This window comes from Filicampus tigris, chromosome 16 (assembly GCF_054856515.1).
Source record: "Filicampus tigris isolate MCC_2025a chromosome 16, RoL_Ftig_1.0, whole genome shotgun sequence".
Classification (NCBI taxonomy): Eukaryota; Metazoa; Chordata; class Actinopteri; order Syngnathiformes; family Syngnathidae; genus Filicampus; species Filicampus tigris.
In genome coordinates, this window is record NC_141232.1 from 5,105,071 (window position 1) to 5,124,781 (window position 19,711).

General features: G+C 45.1%; 1 protein-coding gene and 1 long non-coding RNA gene across 3 annotated transcripts in view; one reads left to right on the top strand and one right to left on the bottom strand.

Moving 5' to 3' along the window:
* Positions 1 to 14,809, top strand: part of LOC147134270 (uncharacterized) — an 83,403-nt gene extending 68,594 nt beyond the window's left edge. Inside the window, exons 4-5 of one of the 2 annotated variants that reach the window (XR_015089995.1) lie at positions 13,734 to 13,965; positions 14,140 to 14,809. This is a non-coding gene — a long non-coding RNA (uncharacterized LOC147134270). Of the gene's footprint in view, positions 1 to 13,733; positions 14,110 to 14,139 lie in introns of those variants that run through there. The other variant, XR_015089994.1, reaches the window with a different exon arrangement.
* Positions 517 to 18,527, bottom strand: c1ql1l2 (complement component 1, q subcomponent-like 1-like 2). The gene is made up of 2 exons (XM_086054795.1): positions 17,572 to 18,527; positions 517 to 3,171 (listed from the first exon to the last, which is right to left on the bottom strand). The coding sequence occupies exons 1-2, from the start codon at positions 18,178 to 18,180 to the stop codon at positions 2,992 to 2,994; spliced, it is 789 nt and encodes a 262-aa protein (XP_085910921.1). The 5' UTR covers positions 18,181 to 18,527; the 3' UTR covers positions 517 to 2,991.
* Between the last annotated feature and the right edge of the window lie 1,184 nt (positions 18,528 to 19,711).

The window sequence follows — 19,711 nt, forward strand, 5'->3', positions numbered from 1 at the left end:
CAGCTAATCTCTCTTGACGCCTCGCGCCGCCTCCCCCCCGCTGTGTAATGGCAACAATTCCCCCCCCTCCCCTGCCCTCCCCACTTCCGCTCCAGCCCAAATGGGCACCGGTCCGTCTTCCTTATATCATTATATGCCATCTAGCCCGTCTCCATTACTCCCTTTGGTGGCTTTGTCTCCCCTCTCCATCTGTCTTTGTCAGACTGGGTTGCAGTCTTCTTCTATCTGGCTCAATCTCACCTCTCCCCTGCATCGCGCCTCTCTTGATGGGAACCTGCGATTGCAGAGTGAGCAATAGCCCCGCGTTTCCTTGAGGGCCCGCCAGCGAGAGTTGCTAAACTTGGAGGGCGTCTATCTGCGAGCGCACCTTTCAAGCTCGGCTCGCTTAGGTGCGGCAAGACGGGGAAAACAAAACAGCGCCGCGTTTCCCTCGATACCCGTCGCCCCGTGCCTGCGTTAAGGGTTTGACATTTGGGGAAGCGGCCGCAGATAGGATCCGTCGCACAAACAAGACCATTGTTATTTTACAGGCAACTTTATTTCAAGAGGCATTGTTTACGCTCCAAACAAGATCCCCGGGGGGTCCGGGAGCCTGAGCTTGGGGGAACCGTACAAAAAAAAAAAAAAAAAAAAAAATTGCAATGAATGGTTAGTCATTTTTAAAGTGCATAACTACAGTACATATGAAGGCCAAACATAATAAATCCATTACTCCTCCCTTTCTTAGCTTTGGGCCAGTTCAAAGTTCTGATAATGATGGTGATCCGTATTTTTCATTCTAGTTATTTTTTTGTTCCATTTTGACTTTTTTGACTGTTCTATAAATGTAGTTAGTTTAAATTAGTTTTTAGTGCAGGTTTGTTAGCTTTTGTTTTTATTTCTTAGCTTGATTCTAATTTTAGTTCTGTTAGTTTTAGTTTTAGTTTTTTTTTTGTTTTTTTTTCAAACATATATGGAGTATTTGTTGAGTGCACTAAGTATTTGGTAATAAAGTAAAGTTACCGGTAACCACAATTTCCAAACAACTGATTGGCAATAAATACATTTAAAATTAACCTTAAAAGCATCTGTATGGCAATAATTGAGCAAGACTAAATCGAAGGACATTTTCTGTATAATTCTACAGTAGTTCATTTTAATCAATTTTATGAACATAAAATGTAATTTCAAGTATTTTTTTTAGTTTTCATTTACTTTTTTTCAAAGCACCCCTGTTTTTATTTTATGTCGTTAACGGAAATGCTTTTATAATTTTAGTTTTCGTTATTTTGTTAGTTTTTGTTGTAACACATCACATAAATCTGACATCCCAGCATAAATAATATTTTTTTTTATTCAGAACAAATTGCAAATCATTACAGCACATCCTACTTTTTCCTTAGAACAAAAGGTGTGTGTTTTTTTCAGAATATAGTATTATTTATAGAGGATAAAAGCATATTTTCCAAATTAAAAGTCATGACTAGTTAATTAATTCACATTATGAGTTGTATTTTTAAATGTTAAAATACAACTTTCTTTACTCGTTGACTTTATTCCCTCTATTTTTCTTCAGATTATGACTTTGAATCTTGACAAAAATATGTCTTTGTTCTTGTCAAGACTACGCTTTCTCTAAAAATAAAAAATGGATTGTTAATATATTCCCTTTTTTTTTCTTAAAAAGAAAATAATTTCTCCTCTGTAGGAGTCCCTTCTCCCCAAAAAGTTCGAGAACCCCTCCCCCACCAATTTATTAGCCTATTTGGGATACAAGGATTCCCGAGAAACCATCCACTCAAAAAAAAATCCCATTTATTATTTAAATGTATTCAACAATTCCAAAAGATAAGATAAACAAACATGTCATAGAATTGATTTACAAGCTTTTTTTTTTTTGTTTGTTTGTTTGTTTCTTCTCCTCGTCATATCTGTTGCACAATCTCATCATGGGCTTGCTAAATAAAACATCATTGGCTGTAGCACAGGAGACGACCGCGGAGAGGAGCACGGAGCTATGACGCACCACATGCTGGCATGCACGCACTTGCGACGAGTGTGCGCGCACGCTCTTTACACACGCACACGAACACGCACACAAACGTGCAGTTCGATCGTCCTGGGGCGAGCGGTCGGGCTGCCGCGTTGAGTTAATATGAGCACGTGTGTCTGCGATTGGCGCTGCTCATGAATGGAGGACAATCGGCGACGCTCGCTCCTCCTTCGTGTTTGCTTTTTAGCCGCGAATCCGCTTTCGCTCGGCTCGCGCAGAGACGATCGAAGCTGAACTAGAACATCGAGAAGACACTTTGATGAACCCCGATAGCAGCAGCAGGACGTCGCCTCGCGTGTGTGCGAAAGGGTGCGGTCTATATAAGAGTAGTTTTTCCATACAGTTGGGAGGTACAGTGCTGAATGTTATTGGATGAACACAAAGTCACCTGCCACTTCCATAACAACACCTCTTGGGGATATCTTCACAAGGGACAAGGATATTATCTTTTATTTCATTTTTTTTCTTCCTGTCAATCGGTGCGGATTATTATGCATCTCTACCAAATGAAAACACAATCTAAGGTTTAAATTGCACGCAACAACACTACGGATTTCAGTCAAGTCGGCTGTGGAGAGAAGAGGTGTGACGGTCTGCGTTGTGCGATGAGGGGGGGGGCGCGGGAAGAGAGAGGAAGAGACGCTGGTAGCGAGGAGCTTCCGACACATTGGCGCTGTGGCGGCGAGTGCTTGCTTGGAAGGTACCCGCCTTCTAATCCTCACCCCCCGACACACACTATGCCTCCCCCCCCCCCCTTGCCAGTGTGCCCAGGCCTCGGCCGCAGCGCCCGCAGGAAGCGGAGGGTTGTCCGTGATGATGGAGAGAAGAAGGGGCTGGGGGTCGATGGGGGGTGGCGGGAGGGAGGGGGAACTAGAAGGCCTTGAACTCACATCCTCTCCACCCCACAACTTTTTCCCTTCAGTCGAGCCGGACTGTCTTTTTTTCTGGTCGACGTGCGCTCAGTCCGCGTAGAGGATGAAGCCCGAGAAGGTGCTGTACTTGTTGTTGTTGCCGCCGTGCGCTTTGCCGCCGTCCAGCTTGATGTAGACCTCGTCGCCGGCGTCCAGGTGGAGGATGACGCTGTTGGAGGCGTAGTCGTAGTTCTGGTCCGCGTCTTGGGCGATGGCACTGGCCCGAACCTGGGAGGACAAGCCGATGCAATACGTATGGACAGGTTAATACGACTGAATTCAATTGGTCAACTTGAACAAGCAAACGAGTTAATGCCTCCACCAATGCCAGCCTCTGTGTCAAGGTTGTTCTGCAGCAGGAAAGATGTGCTGGAGGGAATTGCACAGAGGACGCAGCTCTGCTCAATCCCGAGCCACCGGTGGAGGCTTCGGAGGCTGTCCTAGGCTGCCTTAATGAGGAAACTGAGCCAAGCTTACGCCATTTCCTACACGTCTGCCCAAGCTGGCACTGTGACGTTTGGATCTTGATTGGAAATAACTGAAATATCCCAGAACCTGAACCCCCCCCCCCCCCCCCCAAAAAAAACAAATCTGGAGAAAGAGCAGCTACATTGCCAAACGTGCTGAAACAACATCTGCGCTAGCAAAACAACAAGTCTGTAATTGCTCAAACAGGAGCTGCAGTCACTGCGACTGCTAACAATTTGTAGCATTTGACACTAAAAAAGTGTTGAAAGATATAAACTATCCGGCAGAGAAACGATTTTGTTAAAGCGGAAGTCAACCCAAACATATTTTTTCCAAGAATATGTTCCCAGCAGACCCACTAGTTGAAACACGGCATTCTGATTAATGTTGCGTTTGTGGAATATAAGTTAAGCAGCAAAATGCACTCGTTTTTAGCCATCTCCGGGGGCGGCCATTTTGTCTTCTGTCGACTGAAAATGACATCACAACTGCTTTCAACGACCAATCGCAGCTGACCTCTTTTCTGAATCTGAGCCGTGATTGGTCGTTGTGAGCAGTTGTGATGTCATTTTCAGTCGACACAAGACAAAATGGCCGCCCCCAGACATGGCTAAAAACGAGTGGATTAACACTTATTCCACAAACGCAATATTGATCAGAATGCCCTGTTTCAACTATAGTGGGCTTGCATTGAACATATTCTTGAAAAAAATATTGACTTCCGCTTTAAACAGTGAACTCAAAATGGCAGTACCTAAACTCTCCAGTGCAGCTTCTGGGTTTAATTCAGTGCACTCCATCTTTATTTAGATGTAAGAACATTTTTTATACTTTATACAAAGTTTATTTTTTTAGAACCGTTTACATATATATATATATATATATGTATATATATATTTGTATATATGTATATTTGTACAGATCCAATTTGCACTGAATAGGGGAAGCTTTGCAAGTCGTTGTGCACTAACCCTAATCCTAAAAGCACTATTTGAAGTCATTGATTTATACTCTTATCCAGAATGCTATATAAAACATATAGCACTGAAATGAACAATTATGTTTCTTTCTGCATATCTGTCTGCGTTGAGCTGTTAAAAACACGGAAATTATGCCAAATTATGCTGGCGTTTTTCAACATAAATGTAATTAGTTGCTCCATCTGCATCCTTGCTAATATTGTATTTGTAGTCAAACTGCAACATACGTTGGTGTGTATTTTATGGTATTATAGCATTTTAAGATTTGGCCCGGTGCAATTATTAGCGACCTCCTAACAAGGAGAAGTGCACCAAGCGAGTTAAGAGGACTAGAATTGAACCGGAAGATCGTTATTTTCTCTTGTGGGGGCGAACAAAAGCAAGCGCACTGTTCGTCCCCGAAAGTCTGCGCCAGTTAAATCAGCCCATTAGCCACTTAGTCGGGCCAGCCAGGTCGAATCAAAATCAATCGCTTTCTTGCACCCGCCGTATTTTCTCGTGGCTCATTATCAGCTCTCCAAAGACGGCGTTGCCGCGGCGGCGCGACCTTAAATCGCAGCGTTTCAAGCTGTTGTCGGAAGGCATCGAGGACCGACGATAATTACTCGCTCTCGAGGAGGCGGCCATATTGACCAATGTGAGGAAAGGCATCCTGCAAATGGAGATATTCCACGGGATACTCTCGACCTTTGAGTATGCTCGAAATATGCTCTTTAAATCTCATTTTTCACCTTCAGCTTGAGTCATGTGAGCTTTGAAAGGAAGAGAAAAAAGAAAAAGCCAAAAAAGGAAGGCGGAAAAAAGCGAAACACTCGAGGGTCTGACTGGGTCACGAAATCCAACACCAAAAATTTCTGGCAGCACTCCGCTAAAAAGCATTTACGTGTTCAGGTGACATATCTGTTTTTGGAGCCAGTGCTGGCAAAAGCAGGTAGACGGGTGAGGGAGGGGGCGAGTGCTAAAGGATGCGAGGGAAGGTTGCATTGCACAAATGAGAAAAGTTTCTGCTTGACTGTCGACTGCTTCTTAAAGCTTTGTCTTATTTCAAATCGTTCTTTTTATGCCTGTTTTTCATCACAAAAAAAGAAGTGCGTTGTGGATGAAAAAGAAAAAAACTACTACTTAATAATTAACCCACCAAGTTATCAATGAAATCATCTACAACTCACAAAATTATCTCGAGCGTCCAAACCTTGTAAAATTTGCGATAAAATCGTCTTTCTCACAAATCATCTGAAACTCACAAAGTTGTTAATTAAAGCCTCTCAAACGCATCTATCGACCAAATCACAAAATTAGAAATCAAATGATCTTAAACGCATTATTCAATTAAATTTTGCAAAATTACCCCTCAGGTTGTCTAAAACTCATTAACTAGTCGATTACATTGTTTAAAACTGCTAAAATTAAAGATTAAGTCAACTAAAACTCAGAAGTATCGTCAAATTCTCTAAAACTCTCAAATTTTGATCAAAATGTGTAAAACACACAGAATTGCCAATCAAACTGCCTAAAACTAACAGTTATCCTTAAAAACATCAGAAATTCACAAAATGTAACATCAAGTCGTCTAAAACACTCAAAAAATGTTGGCCAAAATGCACAAAATTGTCACTGTCTAGAACTCACAAAAATCTAATGCTACAAAACCCACAAGATAATCATACTTTCATAAAAATGAGCCCTCAATTCTATTTTTTTTTTTTTGTAATTATCAATCAAATCATCTCAAACCCGCCAAATTGTTAATCAAATTCTTGGAAATTAAGGAAATCATCAGTCGTATCATCTAAAACCGTCACATTGCCTAAAACTCACAAAATGATCAATCAAATTGTAAGAGGCACAACATTTTCAGTTAAATTATGTCAAACGCACAAAATTACACCTCCATTTTTGGCTTTAAACACCGGCCCAAAAATCGACTGAGCGACGGCCCGTAACTTGTAAGTCAAGGTAGCCAGCACTGTACATATAAAGTATTCTTCTACTTTTCTTTTGACTGTTTACTCGTCTGATTAAATCGGGCACAGCTCATATCGTTGCGCAAACAGACGCCCGCCGTCGTGATCTGGCATCGTCTGCGTCCAGCGCGTATTAATAAGAAGCTGCCACACATCCCCCGCCGCACAAAGTCAACAGCGTCTTATTACAGAGCAACCCCCACCAACCCAAGTGACGGCTCGGGAGGATTTGTCAGTTAAGATTTTAATGAGACTTCATCAAAACATTTGCTTTGCAGGTGAACACACACACACACGTGCAGATTTGGACGATATAGATCTTCAATTATCATCTTGGTTTGCTCATCTGTCGAGGTTACTTGCTTCATTTGGGAGAATTCCTTGGGAGGACTTTGTCAAAGGGGTACAAGGCCTGAAGTGGATGCGTCAAACTAAAATGGTTGACTTCCTGTTTAATAGAAATAATAAACCAGCATTGGCTTTATCTATTTCACCCACTGACAAATTTATTCGTCTTTTCACAGTCCAGCCATTAAATCCCAGGAATTTATATATATATATATATATATATATATATATATATATATATATATATATATATATATAATTTTTTTTTTTTTTTTTTTCCAAACATTTGGGTAAAAGAGGGTCCGAAAATGTCTGGCAGTGAATGAGTTAAGAATTTTCGACATGTTGAAGTCCCCCCAAATGAGAGTCCCAACAGGGCCTCCCCGGCGGCGACAGCGCCGCTTGCAGTGTCCCCGATGACACTCTTTAGTTTGGTCTCTCCGCTTGGCTTTTTATCTCGCATCGATGGCTAAAACTTATTCCCGGGAATAATGATCAGGAAGGCGCCGCCTCGTTAGGGAGCCGGGGCGTCGCGAGCGGGACAAAGCGAGGCCGAGTGGCGGCGCGTGACCTTGGCGGCGCATACGGCGAGCAACTTTGACAAGGCAAACAGAGCGTGAGGCCGCGGGCTGGCAAACGAGGTGTCAGCCGATGTTGTCGTCGCCGTCGCCGGCGCGCTCGCATCCGTCAACATGATGGCTTTGATTGAATATTCACTCTGCGCTCGGCCTTAATAGATAATACATGGCGGCGAGCGAGTTCAGCGCGCATTTCTTTCAGTGTATGACAATGAAAGGCAGTTATCAATAATGACTATGTTTGTGTAAGGCGAGAGGGGGGTGGGGGGGGGCGTGTTTATGGGGCATGCTGCTGTATTGTACACTCCTCAATGAAATACTTTTTCTTTGGCCTTTTTAACAGACTGCTATTTATGGAACTCATAAAAGTTTGAGGTCTGTGGATACGGGTGCGGGTTTGAACATCTCCCGGGGGGGGGGCTGATCTTACGAGAGTCTTTGTCGGCGTGACAAGGACGCGTCCCCCAGGCGCGTCTGACGGCGCTTTGTTGACTTGATGTCGAGCCTCCATTTTGGCTCGACGACTCTATTGGTCCTCCTTAAATCAAAGCGCTCCGCTGCCTAATTGTGTTTGAACGTTCCAATCGTCAGCTGCATGCGTAATGGGGGCTTACAGAGGCCCACCCCCACCCGCACCCACGCCACACACACCGTGACGAAACAGTCCGTGTACATCGCAGCGCACACTCGGCGGCAACATAACGTCAATTCGATTCAATTAAGAAACGCTGTCGCAGATTCCGCCTTTGATATGATATAACGCTCGTTTCATTAGTAAGTAAATGACATCATAAATCCTATTAAGTACAGTTAGTGTATATCAAGGCCCGGATGGGTGATTGTTTACGCAAGCACCATTTTTACATAATTTTAAATTATTAATAGATTGCTGCCCATGAGAGCTGTTGTGGCCCATCAACCAGTTGTGGCCTCACCGGACAATCTAATGAGATCCAATACATGAGTTGGGACTCTAATATTTTGCTTACTTCATGTATACTGTGGTACCTTGACTTTCTGTATGAGTATCATTTGTTGTCCAACCAAGATCGTAATTCAAAGTACTTGTATAACAAATCCGAAGGCGCCGTGATGGGGAACAAAAACCGGCTGTGTGTCATCAATAGCCTACACCGCCACCTACAGTTCTGGAGTGGAGGAGCATCGCCTGGCACGTCATGACAAGAAGTGTGAGGGATTCTTTTGCCTTGGTGGCAACGTGGTAGCTTAGCCTCAAATTCCTGAGGTTTGGGGTTCGAATCTTGAAGTGTGAACATGTTCTCCTCTCGTGCTCATGTGGGTTTTCTACAAGTATTCCAGCTTCCTCGTTCCAAAACCTACATATCAGCATTTGTCCATTGCTGTGATGTTGAGTGTGAACGGTCGTTTGCCCGTATGCGCCTTGTGATCGCCCGGCTACCCGAGCAGGATTGCGCTCCACTTTCCGCCTCAAGTCAATTGGCGTAGGCTCCAGCTCACCCGCAAATCTATAAGGAAAAGTGCGACTGAAGATGGATGGGAGGTCGGCCGGCCTTGGTGGAGGTCTCCGAGTTATCTCTGTAAATGTACAATTCTTAATCCAGCTCACATATTGAATCCCTGTATTGTTTTTGGTCCTTGGAATATGTCCTTATACATTCTTGTGTTCATAACAAGCCGCATGGGCATTTTGTCCGATGGTTGTACGTCTCGAGGCACCCAATTCCAAGAACATTTATCCGTGCCCTCGTGTCGGAAACCTTCCCAAACGTTTCAAGCGTGAAAGCAACTAAAGGCGCCGGGCACGCCAGTGGAATGCTGACAACACGGGCGCTCGTGTCGGGTTTATTCGTCAGAGGAGGCCTGATTGAAAACATGACAAGGGGAGGAAAACCGTTAACGGGAGATTTGCCATCTGTCACCGGCAGAGTAGGAGAAGAATTAATTTCACCAGCTGTCTCGTCTCCTTTTGAAAGACGACCGCAGGAGCCTCGCCGATGTTTACCTGAGGAGAGCGTGGGGTGGCGCCGGGCCAGTTCGTTAGGAGAGCGAGCGAGAGCGTCGTCAGCGGCGGGAAACAGGACGGGCTGCAACTTTGACCCCGCCGTCCGACCCGAGCCCCGCCCTTCACTCTCCAACACGTCTGACTCATCACTTAATTAGCGAGCCGCACTGTGCGCCTCGAGCGCCCACACCCAAAACGCAAGGGTGGCTCTCAGCGGAGTCTAAAAACAGTAAAAGTCGACCTTTTGTTCACTCAGGCCACTTTTTCTTTAGCGGGCTGGCCATTAACCCTGCAAGCACCGCACTTCCCGTGTAAAAATATTCCCCAAATGTGTGCCGCTATATATATGTGTATATACTGTATATATATGTGTATATTGTATGTGTGTGTATATGTATGTATGTATGTATATATGTAATGTGTGTGTGTGTGTGTGTGTGTGTATACATATATATATATATATATATATATATATATATATTTGGGTATATATGTGTATATATGTATTTGTGTGTATATGTATATGTATTTGTGTGTATATGTATATGTATGTGTGTGTATATGTATATATATATGTATATATATGTATATATGTATGTGTGTGTATATGTATATATATATATGCATATATATGTATATATGTATTTGTGTGTATGTGTATATATGTATATATATATGTATAGGTATATATGTATGTATATGTATAGGTATATTTATGTATATATATATAGATATATAATATGTATCCTTTTTTTTTTTGCAAACACTAACTAACATATATATATATATATATATATATATATATATATATATATATATATATTATATATATCAAATATATTGACCTGGCAATGACACAAGTGGTGGGAATGTCTCGGTGATACACTTTAAAGTTTATAATGTTCAAGTTAAATTAGTATCAAATGTCTCGCAAGACAATAGTCAACATTCACATTTTTGGGTGGACCAAAGAAATAAGAGGAGGGTGAACCGAGGAGGCAGCATGTGCAGACTATGAGTCATGTGACGCCACCGACTCGCTGCCTCCCCGTCGAGGAGGGACAGGATAATTGTGGCTATCGCTGACGACTGAATTCGGAGGAGGGCGGCTAAATGTCAGGGGCGTGGGGAGCGATGGCGAGAGGGATGTTTGCATAAGACGGGCCGGGGGGCACTTGTCTATCTCCCATATGGCCCTCATTATAATGAAGGAGCCTTGTGAGTCAACACAGTAGCATCCTTGACTCACGCAGCCATGGGAGACCGTCCTGTTTTAGCTTTTGCTCTTAATAGACATATTTATACATTCTCATACTCTGCAATGTGAGGCAATTCAATCATCTTACTTGATTAGGTCTGGCAACCTTGCCAAGAATGGCGCATTTCAGCATACAAACTGTAAGTGAAGTCTACAGTCCATTGAGGATTCCTCCCCCAAAAAGTCTGAGGAGGAATGATTTACCAATATATCAGGGGTGTAAAAAAAAATGCTTTGAATCAGAAAATCAGCTTTGGTTTAAAAGATCTGACTACATCGAATTAAATCGTTCAAAATATATCGAGATACGTATGGAATCGTCTTTTATTGGAGAGAAATATCTTTGAAGGATAGGCCACATTTACACACATAGATATATATGATATTTTTTAGCTCATATTTAAGCAAGTGGGCCTCATTATTTTCACTTACTGCATACCTTTTTTTGACCAATACATTTTCATTTTCCCAATGTATGCTTTAAAGCTTAGCGTGTACCGTGTTCATGACATCATAGAAACCTGCTAAAATATTCTTTCCAAATTCAGAAGCAGCAACGTTAGTGAAACACAACATTAGAGTTGCTGCCTAATGACCCTTTCCGCTCATTCATTGTGCATGTGCTGCCACTGCGCAACGGCACAGCGCCGCGCCGCGGAGGCTGGCGGCTCGCGAGGTGGGCGCCTGCCGCGGTGCCCGAATTGAAAAATGTTCAGTTCAGTTGCAGCAATCCAATAAGCGGTAAGTAATAAGTAATCCAATAAGAGAGATGTTGGCGTGGTCATTTCAGAGTGACACCAGCAAGAAACTTTCGTAGTTTTCTGCAGTGAAAACAGCATGGAGGTGAAAATGAGCTATTATTTCATTCTGCCTACTATTTGTGGGTGACCAATATAACACTCGGTAAACTTGAACCCCTAAGGCTATGGCATAGTCTCGCTAACCGGTTGCCCAAATGCTCCCTGCTCATTTTCAAGTACACCTTGATGCGGCCTTCGTCGAGCTATAGCTTACAGGCGAGCCCCAGATCTTGCCGTGGCTTTTTTTTTTTTTCGCTGGTTTCCTCATCCCTCCTATTATAAGCTAACGTAGGGCTTTCAGTTGTTACCTGTTCAAATCCATATTGCTTAACTGCGGGTTGCTTTACGTCCTAACCAGCGAGAAATGGCACCATGCTACTACCTGTTTGGTCGCTTAGCAACCAGTTCCAAATATGGGCATCGTTCTTATTGTCACTGATGGTGTAGTGGTTCATTCACTTAGCTTTGGTGCAATCATTGTGAATTCAGTTCCCGGGTTCCCAGGGTCTAGTCCGCTAGTCAGCTGGGCTCGGCTCCAGCAGAAAATGGATATCGTGTATTTCATTTTTCTGTTGTTGCATAAACTGCTGCTTTACTCAGAGGAATGTGGAGTTACTGTATGTGCAGAGATTTTTTTTTTTTTGTGGTTGTAGTTTGCAGTGTTTTAGAACTGCGCAAGCTAACCAAAATATACAAATGTCTGACGCATTATCAGGGGCGTTCAGTGGGTGTGGCCAACGGGTGTGCCTAATATTGATGGAAGTAAGTGTAATGCTGGCTTTACACCTAACGATTTTCACAGTGCCAGACTAAAAACGGAAAGTCAGAAGGAAGTTTTAGAGTTTTTTTTGGAGTCACAGCGCTCTGTCGTCATCTTGATCGTTTAGTGAAAGGTGGTCATCTCAGTTCATTTTCGATCGGCCTTTTCCTGGTCTTGGCCTCTGACCCTGCAAATTCAGTCTTTGTGAAATCTCAATCCGAGACGGGGCTGCAAACTGAAAACTCTGAAACTTTCCATGGTCGTTTCCGAATCTTCTCAACGTCTTCTGGTGTACAGCTAGCTTAAGACATAAGAGCCAATTTTTGACTGGCAACGATAGATGTGAAAGTTATTCGCAACATGTGGTTAGAGGCTTTGATCAAATCGTACACGCGCACCCGCCCCTTTGATGTGCACACGCAATGTCATCCTGACATTTCCACTCCGTTACCGTATTTCCTGACAATCTTCATTTAGCAGCTCTCGCGGCTAATTGGCCTCCAAGCTCTAACATTTCACTCGACGGAGTGTCGTCACCGGCGTCCAATTACGGGCCGGATCGTGGCCGCGGGTCCGCCCCCGCCGCCGTGCCGCCGCCCGTCGAGGAAGTGGCGCCGCCGTTGCGTCGCATGTGGGAAGAAACGTCGCAAAAAAAAAAAGAACACATGAACGCACGCAATCTCACACGCTCGCATGCACAAGCGCGAGAGATCAATACTGAGACTGAGGCTCAGTCTCTCTCTCTCTCTCTCAAGCCCAGTCTGTCCTTTTCAAACAACGCCTTTCTGTTACACCGGGCACACACACACAGAGGCCTCTCAGTGCTCATCACCACCAAGAATAGCAGCCCAAAACATTGCCGGAATGCTAAAATCAATCAAGACTTGATGGGACCCGTGCGTCTGTGGGCCAAAAGAGGAAAAACTCCAAACGTGCTTTCAAATTTCTCTTTTTGTCATCTGGCACAGAAACATATGTCAGCAACCTGCATCCAGATGGCTCCCGCATTCGGCGCCCGAGCTGGGTTTCACATTTCAATGTCTTGTTTTCACCTGAACGCACAACAAAGGGGGATAAAAGAGGGACCCCCGAAGGCACTGTGGAGCAGCTCATTTGTGTGACGCTTAAAAAAAAAAAAAAAAAAATCAGACGGAGCGGGAGACATCCCGACGATACCATTTGTCAGCGTTGTTTTTTTTTTTTGGGGGGGGGGGGGAGCACTCAGAGTTGAGCTGGTGTAAAGGAGAGATGGAGGGCAGCGCGCAGTTGGAGTGTGTGCGAGTGCGGGGGCTCGGGTTGGGGAGGCCACGCGCAAACGCAAGAGGGAGACTGCGGCGATAATTGCGAGGGAAGCGCCATGTGCACGAAGGACGGTGAAGCTTATTAAAGGAGGAGACAGTGATTATTCACTACGGCCCTCTGGAGGAGCCCACGCTCCAGTCGTTGCTTTTAATTAAGTCTGAAAGTGTTTTTGCGGATTAATAACAATATTAAGAAGGGGGCGGGGGGGTGAACGGGGAAAGTGGAAACACATCCTGGCTCTTGCTCGCATGCCTTTTAATTACAATTAAATTGAGTGAGTGACACAATAGCGCCACGTCTCATCTTGTTCCCCTTCTTTTTTTTTTTGTTTTTTGTTTCCCGCTTTAGTCGTCGTCGTCGTCACTCCGACTCGCTCCCCTCCAGGGACTTTTTCCACCGAGTCAAAGCAGAGCATCGATTTGGGATCGCTCGGAAGGTTCGGAGTCAAAGAACGGGCGCCGGAGGAGCCCAAAGACGGAGAGGAGGAAATTGGCTGTGCTGAAAATAGATTTGTTTATCTCCCACGAAGCCGGAGAAGAGTTCCGGGGACAATGCCGCCATTCCCTCTCGATGGTTGAAAGTAAGCTTTTGAATGTTGTGTGGATGTTTGACACGGCTCGGAAAGAAGTGGGCGCAGCACTTTGCCGGGGTGAAACGGCACTGCAGGGCACGCCAAGCCCGCCGCTCCACTGCAGCCCGAAGATGATAAAATAGTGGTACTGTACTCTCTCTGCGCTCCCTCTTCTTGTCCCAGTGCACAGTGCGGCTTTCTGCTGCCTTAATGAGCTGAGGAAGGCTCTGGTACCACTGCACGAGCTCCACCTGGACACCCAGCGCTCCATTAGCTAATGTGGCCCAACATTTAGAAGCAGTCAGCACCAAATGTTCAACCCAAAAGCCTCTCAAGAGGCTGGCTTAAAAAAAAAAAAAAAAAAAAATGCTGTTGTTTTCCTAACCCACTCACTTGGTAAATGTGGATTTTGAGCAGATTGGGATACTTTTACCAAGGGTTGGGTTCATTATTTTCACCCAGCAGATTGGGTTGGAGATTGGATATGGGCGGGATGAAAAAAAGGGAGCTGGTTGCCATTCTGAACACTGTTTTGTGTGTTCTGAAGTTAAAGTAAATTTAATGTAACAGTCCCATAACCCAAAGTTGGGTCAATTTGACTCAAGTCAGTCCAATTTTTGACCAAAATTTGATTATTTTTGAATGGGGAAGTGACTTGCTGCAGCGACCCCTGACCGGAGAAAGTTGAAAACGTTAATAAAATTGGTATTCATTTTAACCACTCATACTGATAACCTGGTATCTGGGGCCAATTACCATGAGCAGCTAGCAATAAAAAAAAAACTGTAAAGAAGAAATGAATGTGTCAAATAAATATATATGTCAATAAATATGTCTGCGAAATTTGAATGATTTAAAAAAAAAAAAAAAAAATCGCAGTCTATAAAATGAGGCTTCAAAATCATGTGTGAATTCCCTGAAGCCACGCCCCCATCAAATATTACTCCAGTTGATAGCACTGCATACACGCACTATATTAAAGCAATCCTAGCTTACTGTGTTGTTGTTAATAGTTACCGTGGACTACAATCATGAAATAAGCACACAATCCAAGTACCTGAGTAGCCAAAACGTACCAGACGTTAGTTGGCCCAAGCAAGGCACGGACTGCACTTCGACATGTGACATCACACTCTTCGGACACCCGTAGTCAGGCTTACAAAGAGCATCGGCGATGCGGGTAATTGAGAACAAGTGGTGCAGCAACACATGTAGACAGCCATACTCACAGGCATATATTTTGTATCCTTTGGGAAAAATCACGAGCCTTACAGCAGCTGACTGAGTCAGTTGTGTGTCTCGATGTCTGCCCCCACTGTAGTTAAGCGTGAAAGGACAGACAAAGACAAACAGTTTCTACTTTATTAACATTGCGCGGGTCCCTAGAGATGCAGGCAACGTGTGTGTATGTGTAATTTAAGTGCCTCTGCAGCCCCCAAATGCCCCCCCCCCCCTTTGGGGAGCATAATAACGCTGTGACAGAAGGTGTCTTAACTCTAACATATGTTCTTCCTCCCCGATTTATATATCAACGCGTTCACGCCCCGGCCATAAAAAAGAAAAAAAAGAAGAAAAAAAAAAATCACTGCGGAGTGAGATGTTACACAGCGGAAGCTGAACTTGACGAGGGTGAAGGAGTCAACCTCTACCTGGCTGCCTTGATGAGTGCGTGAGGGGGTGGGGGGGCGGGGTTGGGGTTGGGGGGGGGGGGGGGTTGAGGGTTTTCGTGCCGCAGAGTCGTTGGCGCTCGTTAATTCAGCTCCAATTTGCACACAGAGGCGGCATCTCCAGACCTCGGCAGCCTCCTGCTTTGTTCTGACTGTGTTGAGCAAGTTGTCATGACTCATTTGCATACGCAACTTGGACAAAGTTACTTTTGGAAGAAAATGCATATTGCGCAGCACAATGATTTAGCAGGGTTTTTTTTGTTGTTTTTTTTTGCCAATTATTGAAACAAATGAGAAAATGTTTGTCTTTTGCTGCGGGATACAGACTTAACCGCAAATGATATTATTTACACGTATGCGCACGATGAAGATATGATACTGCAGCGTGGAGCGTGTGCCACTTAATTAGGTACACCTGCAAGGTCATACGAGAGCCAACGCAAGAAACGCCAAGACAATTCTGCTCAGTTTTGACCGACGCCGTCAGAGGTGTGTTCACTGAACAACGGTCATCAGCATTGGCAGCTGTTTCTGTTCTTTTCGATGCCTCGATTCGCTTGCTGAGAGGCTCGATTCCAACTAAAACCGCAATAAAAACGTGCATTGTACCAGCTAACACATTTTAGTTCATGTTGTTGAATGTGTGTCAGTGTAAATTAAAAGTGAACGTTATTATCTTTGTAAAAGCAACATTATGAACATGGCTTTTCTTGGAGTTTATTAAATCGTCAATGAGTACCTCATGAAGTGATTAAAATTTGTTAATTGTAAAAGCTGTGCAATGAGGAAATTATTTTATTTCCATAAAATGAAAACAGTGAAAAAAAAAAAAGTGCATTTATTTGTCCTGTTTGTGCATGAAAAGTGGCTGTTTTTGCAGATTTATTTCAAGTGCACTCACTGTCACGTCCACCTTTTATTTTTTTATTTATTTTTTTTAATGTGCACGGCCACATTTTATGACGGGAGCCTTGACAGAGTGCGAACTGCGCGGCAAACACGCACATTAGTGACCCGAGAGGACCCCTCAAATGAAATTAGTGCCTCGTAAAAGTGATGCATAGACGCCTGAGAATAGCGTACACGGACGTCGTTTACGCCATTTACGCCACGTAAGAAGTTTCGGTGCACTTCTACTCTCCCTGCGCGTTTGTACTTAACAAAGCAACACATTAGGTTGCATTTGTGTTGTTGTTGTTGTTTTTTTTCGAGGCGTTGATTTGAATCTCTCTCGGGCACGAGACAAAAACAAACTCACGAGTGTTGATTCAAATAAATAAAATCACAAGGAAGGGAAGAAAGGTGCTGATAGGCTCATTACAGTGGGGTGGGGGGAGGTGTTGAGGTGGATGCGGTGGTGGTGGAGGAGGGGGGGGTTGGTTGGCAATGTCAGGACGCATCACACGCGGACGGGGGGGGACACAGTTTGCAACCAGTCAACACATTTTTATCTCCAGGCGAGCTGCATGCCACAGATGTGCGCTCTGCACGCGACCGGGGCAATTATACACTCGCGGGACGTTTTATTAGGTACACCTGCACCCCTCTTACGACATCGAATACAGGACAAACATTACAAAGATACGAATGCATTTTCTCGTATTTATAGAGCGCTATTTGATGGGAACCATACGTACGAATGGCGCTATTTTCCGCTATTACTCATTTCTGTCCGTAGTGTCACATGCACAAGCAAGGAATGACAGAAACGGGCAACGTTTTGGAGACTACGGTGAGGGCTAAGTGACCTTAAGTGACCTCAGTAAAATATGAGAAAAAAAATACAGTCGTAAATGAACATTTTATATTTGTAAAGGCAGATACAGTACATGGATTGTGTCGGGTCTCGTTAGATTGTGACTCGGGAGTGATTGATGGCTTTGGGAAGGCGAGCAGGCAGAGGCAAAGAGGAGCCGACTGACTGGGGCAAAAGTTTCCGAGCGCTCACCTGTCCGTTCTTGCAGAGGTCGGCCCACATGCTGGTGCCGTCGCCTCCTCTCATCAGCACGTGATAGATGAAGAAGTACGTGCCGGGAATGCTGCAGACAAACTTGCCGGCGATGCCGTCGTAGTTGTTGCCCAGGTTGGTGACCACGTCGTCAAACTTAAGGATCTCGTAGCCCTCGTGAGGGTTCTTGAGGCCGGCGTAGAAGGCCACCCGAGGCACCGTGCTGTAGGTGGCCGTGCTGATAGCTCCGTTCCCCCCCAGACCCAAAACGCCAGTCCTTCCCTGGTCCCCTCTGTCCCCCGGAGGCCCCGCCGGTCCGGGCGGTCCCGGTTCGCCGGGCGGTCCGGGCGGCCCCGGTTTCCCCGGCCTGCCGGGCTTCCCCTGCGGGCCCTGCAGGAGCGTGGAGGGCGGCAGCACGTTGCCGCGGTCGCTCAGCGCCTCCGCCTCGGCCTGCAAGCCCGTGGAACTGGTGCTGCTACTGGGGGTTCCCTTGTTCAGGTAGGGGTCGCACACCATCCGACAGGTGCCCAGCATCTCGTAGTGGCTGGGGTCGGTACCCACGGAGCTGACCAGCACGGGGATGAGTACCACCAGGACCAGGACCAGCATAACCCCCACGGCGGCCGCCACCAGGGTCTTCCTCCCGATGCTGAGTCGGGGAAGGGGCTGAGCGGCCAGCGTGGGTCTCCCGGGGGCGGAAATGGTGACCGCTTGGTGTGGGGAGCCTGTCGCCGAGGAAGAGGACCCGCAGATCCTGAGGAGGGGCGCGAAGATCGGAGCGGCGGCCGCGCGAGGCAGAGACCCACATACACTTGGACGGAGCTCCCGGCTGCGCTCAGTCCGCGGCGGCGCGCGCACAAACCACTTTGAGGAAGCCGGCGCGCACTGAGCCGGAGAGTCGGCGCGCACTTCCAAACACTCTCTGACTTGTGAGCGGAAGACAGAAGGATGCGAGAGGGACTCCGCAGGGATGGAGGGAGGGAGGGAGGGAGGGAGGGAGGGTGGGCGAGATAAGGCGCGAGCGGTGGGGACCCTCCCCTCCCCTCCCCTCCCCTACCGAGTGAGAGACAAGAATGGCTCCATCCTCTCCTCCCATCCCTTCCTCTCCTTTTCTCACTCTCTCTCTCTCATCACTCACTTTCCCCTTCTTCCTTGTTCAACTCTCACCTCGCTCGCCCTCCCTCCTGCGTGTTTTTTTTTTTTTTTTTTTTTTTTTGCCATTTCTCACTCTTGTTGCTTTATCGTCTCATCAGCCTCCAGCCTCTAAAAATAAAGACAGCGCCACGCGAGGAGAAGCCGGTGCGATTTCGAGGGATGCATGCAGTTGTATGCATGCACATTTGCGCTTAGTAAATAATAATAACTCCAGCTGCAGGCAGCTAGAAAGAGCCCTCGCGTCCTGCGATTGTAGTCGGATGTGAAGCAGCCGCAGAAGTGGATGTCAAACTAGTAGCCCTTCACATTAATTAGCAACCAAGAAGTAGCTCTCACTTTCAGAAACGTTGACGAGTACATCAGTCCCTCTCGTGTGATGTTTACGTTTATTTGGTTTTGAGTAACCATTAAAAATATCAGATCAACAACAATAATAAACAATCTCAAAAACAGGTTTTGCAATAAGCTTTAAGGAAAACTCCTTTTTATTATTGATTCATCTTTAGTGTGAATAAAGTTTTTTCGAATTTTACTGACGTTTATGTCCTTATTTGTTTCCATATTTTCCCTTTTTTATGAATGGCAATGTGATGTATCACCAAAAAGATTAGATACTGTGTGTCCGTACTTTGTCTTTGTAGAGAATTCCACGCTGATCGACAGACAAAGCAGTCGAGGGATTGAAAGAGCGGGCGAGAGAGAGATTGAGAATAATTCCTTGTTGAAGGTAATAAACTTCACATCACATGGTCTTTTTATATATTTTTAATTATTTATTTATTTATTTTTTAAGGCTAGCTCTTTCGGGACCACCGGCTGAAGTTTTGCTGAAGTTATCCCTTCACCTGAATGGGCTGACACCTCCGCTTATTGGCGTCCAAGGTATAGATTTTCAAGTTTATATCAAATTAAGGCTGCTGGTTGTGGGGGAAAAAAAAAAAAAAATCTATATGCAGCAGTAATGTAATTTTGATGATATTTCCAT